Source organism: Leptinotarsa decemlineata, unplaced genomic scaffold (genome assembly GCF_025532065.1).
Source record: "Leptinotarsa decemlineata unplaced genomic scaffold, Ldec_3_MD MMD2_P_RNA_scaffold_11, whole genome shotgun sequence".
NCBI lineage: Eukaryota > Metazoa > Arthropoda > Insecta > Coleoptera > Chrysomelidae > Leptinotarsa > Leptinotarsa decemlineata.
Genome location: NW_027412525.1, coordinates 6,031,809 through 6,044,963, shown reverse-complemented (window position 1 = coordinate 6,044,963; position 13,155 = coordinate 6,031,809). Strand labels below are relative to the sequence as shown.

The following is a 13,155-nucleotide window of genomic DNA, read 5'->3' as shown; positions in this document are numbered from 1 at the left end:
TCGTCCTCTGTCTTTCACTGGTGCTTACACTGCAAGGCAACTAGTTGAAAATCAGAACACATACACAACACATTCATGAATCAACACCAGACAGGTGATGCTAGACTGAACCACAACTGACTGCCTCGGAGAGCCTCGTTTATCTTTGAACCACAAATGCGTTGCTGGCCTCGACTGACTGCCTTGGGGAGCCTCGTTCATTTTTTATATTCGAAGATTCAGTTCTCTGTTGATCCCATAGAGGGCGTCTTTGTAAGTGGAGATGTCGTCGACCTTACTATCTAATCTTAATCTATTTTATTTTTTACTTACCTCCAAATTTCTAATACAAAAATGATATGACGCTCGAACATTTTTATGGATAAGAGTAACTATAGGTACCATGAATATTGAAATGAATAAGTTGTTTAGAACACAACAACGAGCCGACTTTTTCCGAGTGGGTAATGATACCAAAGACTTCATAAAACATTAGTGTGTACTTTATGATTTTATAATTTGTCAAACACAATAATTATTAATAAACAATTTCTTGGTGTACACAGTCTTAATTTTTTAAATATTCAGATTTTTTAAAAGGCACTTATTTCTCTCAAAAATATATCTTTAGTGAAATTACCTCACAAAATATTTCATTTGGTAACCTTAAAAAAAAACAGTTATAAATCAATTCAGTAAACTTTTTCGTACCTATCACAATACATCAACAATTCCTTCCTGTTTATTTACAAAATTATTATAAAAACTATAATCCATTATAAAAATAATTCTAATTAGATCTGCAAATCGATTGACAATCTGTACATAAAAGTATGCAGAATTTGAAACTTTTTCGACCATAATCAGAAGAAAATACATCAAGTTCCATGTTCAAATTCTCGATATCCTTCAGCACCAGTGAATATCACGTCTACCCATATTCGCATAGCCTCTGGAGAAGGTGCCATCAAGTAATAAAATCGCTCGTGAGTCTTTACTATAAAAGATAGCTGTGGATTAGGGGATTTCATGCTGTTCAAGTGGTCCAAGTAAACTTCCTCAATGGCCTAGAAGTGAAATAATTTTTTAGTTGTGTTACTTGAACTCAAAAACAATCAATAATAAGTTAAGAAAATATGTTTTAGTGACATAAGGAATCGAAAGCATAAGAAAACCGAAATAGAAATTGTCCCATAATATCAAGTGGTCCATGAGACCGAGATCTTTTTTATGGTCCTGAATGACGGAGATGAGTTATGAAATGATTATGAATACTGGCAAAAAACCGAGCTGGCTTGCATTGAAAATTTTGCACCACAAAGTTTCGACTTTACTGAAAATTTGAATCCATGTAACACTTTGTGAGATTTTCATTTAACAATTTACGTTTCATAAACTGTGAAATGAATACGATATGGGTTTTCATCAAGTATAGGCCAATTACATCACATATGAAATTTTGATGGTTGATTTTTCGCTAGGTGTGACTCTCTTATGTAAAGTCACCTAAACAAAACTAAAAAGGTAAAGTAAAGTGAAAGTTTATAGAAATCGTGCTAGGAACCGCACATCAAAAGGTAAAACCTCGTTAATCCCTAACTCGCTCAAGTTTCAACTTCTGAGGATTTTCGTTTGGGCAACTACAGCTGGTTAACGAAAAAACAGATTTCAAACACATTGGCAGTGAACGTGTGGATGACACTTTATAACATCCAATAGTTTTTTGTCATTATTCTAACTTCAAGCCAGTTTTGTGCATTCATCGAATTCAATATTCACATTTTTTTTACATTATATATTGAATAATTATAATATTAACACATTGTTGGAATAATTGATCTACTGGTGACTGTGATTAGACAGGTAATTATGGAAACCAGGTAAGTTTAGCTTCCTCAATATCAATAATATTTTACATTTTACATAATTTTATTTTTGAAGACTGGAAAAACTTTATAATGAAGCGAATAAAGATTTCTACTCTCAGTAACAAAATGCTTCGTGAAATATTTCAATTTGATATGGTCATGAATTACGTAATTGTTGTTGACTTTCTATTAGGAGGAAGAGTCGAAAAAAATCAACAATTCTGATAGATAACAATCAGAATGTGTACCAAAAGAAAATATTCTGATATATCCAATGTTTTGAAAATTGACGTTGAATAATTATTGAAAACCTGGATGCCAATATTATTAGAGAGCTTATATGCTGCTAAACATTTTGCAAGGGAAACATGGAATTTGTCTTCACTTCTAGTGTTGAGATTTCATATTTTTTTAAATAGTCACGGGTCCTGAAAATACATGCAAGTTTCGAATATTAATGAAACACTCACTGTCAAAACATTGAGCTCCTCAAAGAGGTTCTTACAACAGTAGGATGTTTAGACTTTCCCTAGGGCACATCAGTGCCCACAAATGCATTGCTAGACTCAAGTATTCTTAAAGGATACGTCTGAATATGTAAGGTCGACGTCATCTTTCCTTACGAAGATGCAATCTGTGGGATGCACATAGAACTCAATACTCGGATATCAAAGATAAACGAGGCTTCCCAAGGCGGTTATTTGCAAAGCCAAGCTTCGACATTAGCCGCCATTGAGATTCGTCCTTTGTCTTTCACTGGTGCTTTCACTGCAAGACAACTAGTTGAAAACCAGAGCATATACACAACACATTTATGATTCAACACCAGACAGAGCTGTTTTGCCTAGTGATACTAGGCTGAACCACTAATCTGTACTTATTAGTATGTACATATCAGTCTGAAACAAATTTCAATTAAATGAACATTGAATATTACTGGAGTTTTTTCCCAACACCAAACAGTTATTTTAAAACCTCGACACGTGTTTGAGTTTGAGAGTTTGATCTTCCTCTTGAACATGATATATACAGGATGTAACTGAATAAGTGTAAAACATTTAAGGAGGTGATACCTCATCGAAAAAAGATAGGATCTTTCATATAAAGAAAGTTATTGGAGCATCTCTTGTTAAGATACAGCCCCTTGAAGGGGGCACATAAAATTTATATATCAGTTTTTTTCACAAGCACTAAAAAAGTTACAATATTGAAATTAACCTGACGTTTTGTACTACCAAAAAGACACTTAGCCAGAAATTTATTTGGTTTACCCCATGGTTGTAAGGGGTGGAAAACGCAACCCCTAAAATTTATTTCCAATGTAATTTTGTGTCTGATTATTTGTTTACCATTTAAAAATTTATTTCCGATAACCTGTTTCATTCTAAACAAAAAATTGATCTTGGGTTTTTTGCCCAAAATAAACCAGTTCACAGCAAAACATTATTTTACGAACAACTACAGAGATACATCATCATAAATGCGAATATACGAAACTAATCCATCTAGTAGGTTGCTATTAGAACGATAGTGACAATTAAATTGGTATGACGCTGTCAGTTTGTGAATTTTCGAAATTGAATTAATACCAATTGTGTGTTGTTGTTCTGTTCTTAATTTGTTACTTTAATAATTTACTTGTTATTAAAATGACATACACAAATGAGGAAATGGCTGATATGCATTAAGTTTACGGTCTGTAGCAGGGAAATGGGTCACAAGCTTCTAGAAGATATGCTGAAATGTATCCTCAACGGCAGCATCCTTCACATAGAATATTTGCTCGACTTCATCAACGATGACGAGAATATGGTTCATTCGACAAAAGAACGCAGGATTGTGGTCGCCATCGAGAAATACGAACACCACAACTTGAGGAAGCAGTACCTAATTTGATTGAAGAAAACCTACTACCAGTACTAGAAATATTGCTTTCCAGCTAAATGTTGATCATATGAAGGTGTTTCGAATTTTAAAGGAACAACTCTTATACCCTTACCATCTGCAACGAGTACAGGCACTGTTACAGCGAGACTTTCCGAACCGTCTTGAATTTTGCAATTGGATTCTGGAAATGATTAGAAGAAATTGTGACTTTCTGAAAACGATAGAATTCTCAGACGAATGTAGTTTTTCTCGGGACAAGATTATTAATTTTCATAATTACCACATATGGGCTGATGAAAACCCTCACGCTATAGTCGAAACTAACCATCAAGAACAGTTTTTTCTTAACGTGTGGCTAAGAGTTATTGGGAATGATTCAATTGGGCCTCATTTTCTACCTCCTCGATTGAATGGTGAGGCATACGTTCAATTTTTAAGAGAAGTTCATCCAGTACTGCTGGAGGAAGTTCCTTTGGGCGTAAGAAGGGATATGTTTTTTATGCATGATGGAGCTCCCGCCCATTTTAGTCAAGTAGCACGTCAGCATTCAACTGAAACATATGCAAATCAGTGGATAGGTCGAGGAGGACCACATAACTGGCCCGCTCGATCCCCGGATCTCAATCCTTTCGATTTCTCTATTTGATATATTTGAGCGAATACGTGGATCAATGCGCCGACGTAATGTCTGAAGGTAGACATATTGAACATTTACTATGATTTCTACATGTTGTGTGTTTTGTTATTAATAAATTAGTTTTGTTTATTACCCTTTAACCGTTTAATGCAGGTACTAACTACAAAATAACAATAAATCCGGTTCGCATTTATAACGATGTATCTGTGTAGTTGTTCGTAAAATAATTTTTTGTTGTGAATTGGTTTATTTTGGGCAAAAAACCCAAGAGAAATTTTTTGTTCAGAATGAAACAGGCTATCAGAAATAAATTTTTAAATGGTAAACAAATAATAAGACAAAAAGTTACATTGGAAATAAATTTTAAGGGTTGCGTTTTCCACCTTTTACAACCACGGGGTAAACCCATGGCCAAGTGTCTTTTTGATAGTACAAAACGTCAGGTCAAATATTCCTGGAGTCTCTCTGATTACCCTGCACGCATCGATGATGCGGTTTCTTAAGTCCTTTACATCGCGAACAGAAGTACGATAAACCAAATGCTGTAAATGGCCTCAAATAGATAAATCGAGAGGATTGAGATCCGGGGATCGAGCGGGCCAGTTATGTAGTCCTCTTCGGCCCATCCACTGATTTGCATATGTTTCAGTTAAATGCTGACGTGCTACTTGACTAAAATGGGCGGGAGTCCCATCATGCATAAAAAATATATCCCTTCTGACGCCCAAAGGAACTTCCTCCAGCAGTACTGGATGCACTTCTCTTGAAAATTGAACGTATTCCTCACCATTTAATCGAGGAGGTAGAAAATGAGGCCCAATTAAATCATCCCCAATAACTCCGAGCCACACGTTAAGAGAAAACTATTCTTGATGGTTAGTTTCGACAATAGCGTGAGGGTTTCATTAGCCCATATGTGGTAATTATGAAAATTAATAATCTTTTCCGAGAAAAACTACATTCGTCTGTGAATTCTATCGTCTTCAAAAAGTCACAATTTCTTCTAATCATTTCCAGCATCCAATTGCAAAATTCAAGATGGTTCGGAAAGTCTCGCTGTAATAGTGCCTGTACTCGTTGCAGATGGTAAGGGTATAAGAGTTGTTCCTTTAAAATTCGAAATACCGTCATACTGGTAGTAGGTTGTTTCTTTAATCAAATTAAGTACTTCTCGATGGCGACCACAATCCTGCGTTCTTTTGTCGAATGAACCATATATTCTTGTAATCGTTGATGAAGTCGAGCAAATATTCTATGTGAAGGATGCTGCCGTTGATGCTGCTTCTAGAAGCTTCTAACCCATTTCCCTGCGACAGACTGTAAACGTAATGCATATCAGCCATTTCCTCATTTGTGTATGTCATTTTAATAACAAGTAAATTATTAAAGTAACAAATTAAGAACAGAACAACAACACACAATTGGTATTAATTCAATTTCGAAAATTCACAAACTGACAGCGTCATACCAATTTAATTGTCACTATCGCTCTAATAGCGATCTTCTAGATAGATTAGTTTCGTATTTTTGCATTTATGACGATGTATCTCGATAGTTGTTCCTAAAATAATTTTTTGCTGTGAACTGATTTATTTTGGGCAAAAAACCCAAGAGACATTTTTTGTTTAGAATGAAACAGGCTCTCGGAAATACATTTTTAAATGGTAAACAAATAATAAGACAAAAAGTAACATTTTATGTACCCCCTTTAAGGGGCAGTATCTTAACAAGGGATGCTCCAATGAAATTTCTTTATATGAAAGATCCTATCTTTTTTTCGATGAGGAATCACCTCCTTAAATGTTTTACACTTATTTAGTTACACCCTGTATATATAGACATATATAGACATATACAGTGTCACCGATAAAGTCCGCATCAAATGGGAAACTTTTTTATTTATCGTTTTATGTGAAATTTGATTTTGGCAGTAGATTTTGCTTAAGAAATGATGTCAAATGGCGTCTACAAAATAGGTCACGTGATTTCCTTGACCTGTCAAAATTGACATTTAAAAAAAGAAACATCGGTTGAAATAAGACACGGTCTGTGGTATCAATGTGACGGGGCTCCTATTCATAGTTCAAGACAAGTCAAAGAGAAACTATTAGAAATGTTTAGAGGCAAAGTTATTGGGCGAAATATGGAGCAAATATGGCCGCCTAGGTCGCCAGATTTAACCCCACTAGATTTTTTCTTGTGGGGTTACTTAAAACAAATCGTTTATAAACAAAGACCTTTTCGTGACGTGAATCACCTAGAAACTGTTATTAGAAACTCTATTTTAAACATAAACCCTGTGAGTATCAGCAACTCAATAAAAGATGTATCAAGAAGGACAATTATCTGCATAGAACGCGATGGAAGACATACAGAAATGTAGTGTATTTAATGTCGTGAGTCTTTTTTTCGTGTATTTTTGCTATTAGGTGTTAATTTTCAGTTCCTTTTAATTAACATTAAATTCCACTGTATTTTTTGTTAAAAAAACAATAAACACTCTAAGATATTGTTTCCTAATGTTCCGTTTTGTTCTAATTCATATTGTGAGGCCATTTGCTCATTAAAAAACTCAAGTACTGTATAGTTTGGAAAGCCCCGTTGAAACTAGATGAACTTTGCATCAAGTTTGACAACTTTTATTTTTCAAAATTTGTTTTTAACATCAAAGAGGCTCTTAAAATATTATTATATTACAAAAAAAAGAAATTCGGTGACGAGTTTAGTTAAAATAAATGATTTAGTACAGGTGTGCTTAAATTTTGATAAGTAGAAAAAGCAGGAATGCGGAAAAATAGTGAAAATATAAAATACTTATTATGGGTTTGAAACTTGGTGTGTGGGTATAAAATTACAAAAGAAAATGTTTTTATCCTTTAATATTTTTGGATATTTTGAAGAATAATGTCATTTTTCGATGTTTCTTTTTTGAAATGTCAATTTTTGACAGGTTAAGGAAATCACGTGACCTATTTTGTAGACGCCATTTGACATCATTTCTTAAGCAAAATCTACTGCCAGAATCAAATTTCACATAAAACGATAAATAAAAAAGTTTCCCATTTGATGCGGACTTTATCGGTGACACTGTACATATATATATATATATATATATATATATATATACAAATTATTCCTGTCTCCTATACCTTAAATTAAGACATTTTTCATTTACCTGGAAATACGCTCCTCCTCGAGGTTTCTTCTCGCTTTTGTCCGAATAATATGAAAAAGTGTGCTTGTTTCTGTCAAATACAAACCACCGTCTTGACCAGCCATTCAGTTTTGAGCCTTTTTTGTGAAGAAAACCTCTGCAAGTGCTGGAGTTTATGATGACATGGGGACATAATACTACTTGATGTCCTGCAAGATAATTGAACATTCAGATAAGAATGGAAATATATAACCTTCTGTCATAAATAATTTTCATTTTTTTTTCATATTCTCTATGATATTTTATTTCAAAACCAACTTCATCACACTTATATAATTCTGAAATGATTCGATATATTATATCTGGAATATTCTAATGATTCAATGCACTACGGTTTTTTTATACGGATCCTACTGAAAAAGCTAAACACTGTTTATATACTGAACCTCAATTAATAATTTGAAAAAAAATACTGATTTAAATAAATACCTGAAGAAGCTATACAAATCAGACCAAGTTACAATTATATTAATAAAAATATATTAATAAGGCATTCTGCCTTAAAATACTATTGGGCGATCAATTCATTCTTTTTATCACTGGGATCTTTTTTCAAATCAAACTGAATAGTCTGAATCATTATTATGTTTCAAATTCTGTGTATTCAAAATAAATACGGAGAAAGTAAAAAATCAGAATACTTCAGAAGTAAAAATCACCTGTGTACATCTTTCATATTCAATTTTTTTATCGAAATTCGAATGAAATGTATGAATTTAGGTGCAATGACTGCAATAGGTGAAGACTAAATTGTTCCTTAAAAATAATCAATTGATGAAAACTAATACTTCAAAAAAAGTGTTATTGAAGTGCTCTAATAAGAATAACCTCTTGTCATAGATTTATGTTGTTTGAGATTATACTTTACAGAACTCCTCGTAAAATATAAGTAGATTATCATACCGTGTTAGTAGCCACAATATGAAGACCTCCTTAATACTTAGCTTTAATTTTGACTTTTGAGGGTTACCTCATCTCTTAGAGAGATGACATATTAGGCACTTTTCCTTAACTCCTTCAAGACTTCTGAGATTGCTTGTAAAGAAGCTATTCCAACAGGAAAAGCGATTGATGCCTACTGGGTCTGAGGTTTCAGTCTTCTGACTGATATTGTAGCTTTTTAAAAAAAAGGAACAATTTTTATCAGAACATAAGAGCTTTTATCAGAATATTAACAGTTTTATCGTTAATTACAAAATAGAAGTGATGTAAATGTTACTGATGTGGTGCACATAAAGAATAATAGATTGTAGGTTCAGAAGTTGATCTAACTTTTACCTGCTGATTCGATGTGCTGTCGCAGATCGAGATCTGATCCTCTGATGGGCAGATATCTGGTGAGAGGTCTTTGTTTATCGCTGACTGGTTTCCTCTTTCTATTCAATGTTCCAACTTCTAAACTCATCTCGCTAGTATCCGATAATGGTCTTGGAGATTCTGCATTTTCTGCTTCATTTCGTACCTGCTGAAACAAAGAAAAATATTGAAAAAAAAAAACACATTCAATTTCTTAACTTTCTATAAATCAAGAATCTTCACATAATACAAATATGAATATATATACAGCGTGACTCACGGTCGATGGTAGGTTAGACGTTTCTGGAAAACGCAAAGCATGATTTTTCTGAAAATTTCACCTCTCACATTCCCTTACATGTTCTATCGATCTAAAATATTTTCAGCATTGCAGCGTTGCCACTTCCATCAAAAAGTCCTAGCAACTTTATTTTTTTAAATGGAATACCCCCTATATTAATACATTTTTGGAATTGCTCTGGTATTTTAATACTTTTTTGTTAATAATGTCCTACATTATAAATATTTAATTGAGTTTTTAAATGCTTTCTTTCATTATTTAGGTAAATGAAGAATGGGTGAAACAACGAATAAAATCATCTCGGTAATTAGCCAAAAGAGTACTTAGTTGCGACAGTATTGTGCTTACAGTTGTACCTGTTGGGCTATTTAGTGATTTCTTTAACGAGGAATAAAAGTGTAAAAATGGTCAACATTCCTCAAGACAGAATTGATTGTAATTTATGGGGAAGTTGAAGTGCTGCATGTCTTTTTGAAGGGCATCCAAATTGTGATTTAAGTCACCGGTATGTGCTTGTCTAGATAAGAAAAGCATTGAAAATGCATAAATTTCATCCTTAAAAATGTAGATTCTTCATGAGCTCCCACGAGGATGATTATGATAGAAGAATAGAGTTTTATGAAATAATGTCTCGTCGAGTCAATACCATCCCTAATCTTCTGTTAAACGTCTGTTTCGGCGATGAGTGTTCATTTTTTCTGAATGGCATTGTTATTAGACAAAATTGTCGCTATTGGAGTGACGAAAAACTACGCTGGTATTCTTAGAAATGCCATTATTGGTCCATTATTTCTGAAATAAAACTTGACTGGTAATCTGTAACTTGAAATACTTAAAGAAGCTATCGATCCTTTTATAACTCACGAGCTAGAAACTTAAATGGATGCAGAAGGTAATGAAATTTTGCAAAGGATCTGTCACATTTCCACCTCATAATTTTCTTTCCGTCCGACAGTGGTTAAACGAGAGATTTCCCGATAGATGGATTGGCAGTAGGGGAGCAGTTGAATGGCCTCCGAGACCACCGGATTTGGCATCCTTAGATTTCTTTTTCTGGGGTCATCTTGAATCCGTTATTCATAAAACACAATCTTATGATATTGAATAACTTAAAAGACTAATTACAGCAGCATGACAGTCAATTCCTAATGAAGTTTTCCGTAATGGTAGAGGGGGGTCCGAAAACAGAATGTATTACTGTTTAGAGCAAAATGGATGACATTTCGCACAATTTATAAGATAAGCGTTATTAGATTTTATTTTTGAAATATCTTTCTCGCAGATTAAATATCATTTTGTAAATGGACCTACCTACTCTTCTAACCACTTTGTTTTAAAGGAGTCAATTCTAATTCCATTTTCCAATTCCATTGATGTGTTTATTATTTAAACAGTTCTATGTTTTTCGTGTGTTCGCCGCAGAAAAGTGATGCTCTGTACACTTGATATATAATCTAAATTGACCAATTATTCACATATTTTCAGAATACGAACTTTTTCATTTGTTAAATTTTATGTATAAAAACAGGTAAAAAAATACTTTTTTAACAAAAAAGAATTCTTCCTGGAAAATATGTCCCTTTCAATTTACTTGCACTTGCTTTTATTTTTCCCTTCGGATCCGTACTTTCCCTTCTTCCTCAATATTCCGGAAAATATCCTAAAAATACCGAATTTCTCCAATAATGTGTCTTCTGAAGCATTCTAAATGAAAAATTCAGGAAAATGTATACCAGAAAGTTGTTAATCTCGATACGGTAAAGTGTAAATTTTCAAGCTATGTTAAGTTTGTAACAGTAGATTTTGATCAATTTCAATTTTAAACGATTCCATGTTTTAATTGTCGAAAAATAATATGATTTGGCAGTTCCTATAATAAGACATATTGACAAACATTACTATTAGTTTCTTATTCTATTATTGAAAGAGATTTCAAAATGTAAATAATCAATCGGCTTCTTTGAGCCGAGTATAGTTTCAAACTAGTTTCACCACCAGTAAAAAACTTCATTTATCTCTACATATAATAACAGAATCAATTCGTTTTGTATATTTACAAATATTCAAAAGTAGAATCGTCTTTTGTAGAGTCAATGACAAGCTATTTTTCCAAAGGCGATGATTCACTTATTTCAACAAGTATATTTTTCAAATAGTTTGGCTCAACCTCAACACATTCTTCCTCGACAATTTATTGGGTTTTTCGAATCAGTTCAGATAATTAGGTGGTTGTAAAAATGAGATACTGTTGAAACTTAAATCTGGAATGATATTAATTGATTCACATTAAGTAGTTTTTATATCCAAAATATTTACATGAATATTTCAACTGGTTGCAGGGCGAAATTTTAGATCAAAATATCATACTACTCTATCAAGCCAGAAGTACAAATGAGTCAGACAAAAAATAACTGAAGTTCTATTTTAAGGAAAAATTGAAATTATATGCCAAAAGGTGTTACTCAACCAGTTACTCAACCTGAAAACGTGATGATATGCGGTGGTTTGCAATGAAGATAGATCATGAAGTCGATTTGATTTATATTCATTTTTCTGGTACTTTTGATCTAAAGACACTTCTCTTTGTGCAAAGCTCAAAGCTGTAGAAATCATAGATTTATGGATCGATAATTCAGAAGTTTTTTATCATCACGAACACACAGAACAAAAATTGGGACATTCATATCATGATTAATGCAATCAAGTAACACTTCATTGTGAGTTGACAAAACCGTGTTTCGCTATACAATAGCGTCATCAGGCATGTTCATACTCACGCAAGAATGAACACGTCTAACGGAGCTATTGTATAGCGAAACATAGCCTATTATTTATCAACTTATCAACCTGATATCATAAAAAATGGTTACTATATATTCGCCGACTCAGAACCCTTGTATAGAAGGTTTTGATCTCCACTCGGCAAGAAAGAATTTGGATGATTTTCGGATGTTTCTCACAAATCAACTATGCATAAAAAACCAGTCACTAGAGATTCTGCTAGAGAATACGGGCTTGGACACTAGGAGAAGGGGCAGAAAAATATTTATCTGAAATATTTACAGCCAATTTCGCTTCGAACCAACAAAAAAATTAATCTCCACAACTAGCTTCTCTAGCATAGATAATACCACCGCACTAAAGATTGAATAAAAAAAACCAAAAAGGAATATCTATTCATCCAAAAAAGATATCGATCTCAGTCCAACAGCATTCTCTCGCTAAAATTATGTAGAAAACGGAAAAGCTGAAAGACTTGTGAATTCAATCCCTTGACTTTCAATTTCAATGTCAAACTTCCATTTCTTTTCATATACTATATTTTTTCTTAAATGTAGAGGACAAAAAATTGAATCATCGTATGTTCTTATATCCCTGGAGAGGTTGAAAAGTGATTTTGTACACATATAAAAATTGGATATATTATTTCTGGAGGTCAATTCAGTGAGATATACATAACGACCCAGCTTTCCAGACTGATTGACTGGGCCATTTCACGTAATACGGAATTTTTTAAACTTTGTCAGACTCGTTCCAGTAACGAAAGTGAAAAATAAAAGCCACATCTGAGTACATTGAACCGTTTAGATTGTAAAATTGTTTATAATAGACGATTTTTTTGCACCCCAACACTCTAATAATACGTTGAACGTGAGGTTGAATGTATAGAATCGAGTATCTGTAGTAACATATTATTTCAATTTCAGAAGTGTACAAAATCAATTTTGTTGAATCAATCATCAGTAAAGAAATATCTCAATCTTGTTGGTATACAAATTCAATTTTCGAACTAATGCTTTTTTTTTGTTCAATTGATCAAGACATAAAGAGGAATAATATATCTCAAACTCAGGTGTACTGATAGGTGAGTGAATATTTTCAAAATATTTCCAAGCCTTTACGCCCCATTAGACGCCCTATAAAACTTGGACGTTTTCTTCTTGAATTGATAATGAAGAACAACATATCACAA

The 13,155-nt window shown here is 33.2% G+C and overlaps 1 protein-coding gene across 5 annotated transcripts in view; it reads right to left on the bottom strand.

Annotated features, from left to right (window-relative positions):
* Nucleotides 1–477: 477 nt before the first annotated feature.
* The window catches only part of LOC111507540 (uncharacterized), a 209,820-nt gene continuing 197,142 nt past the window's right edge, over nucleotides 478–13,155 (bottom strand). For 4 of the 5 annotated variants that reach the window (XM_074170429.1, XM_074170435.1, XM_074170405.1 and 1 more), the window contains exons 12-14: nucleotides 8,864–9,050; nucleotides 7,547–7,734; nucleotides 478–1,046 (exon numbers count right to left, since the gene is read on the bottom strand). In XM_074170429.1, the coding sequence (XP_074026530.1) occupies nucleotides 858–1,046; nucleotides 7,547–7,734; nucleotides 8,864–9,050 (564 nt within the window). In that variant the 3' untranslated portion in view covers nucleotides 478–857. The remainder of the gene's footprint in view (nucleotides 1,047–7,546; nucleotides 7,735–8,863; nucleotides 9,051–13,155) is intronic. The other variant, XM_074170412.1, reaches the window with a different exon arrangement.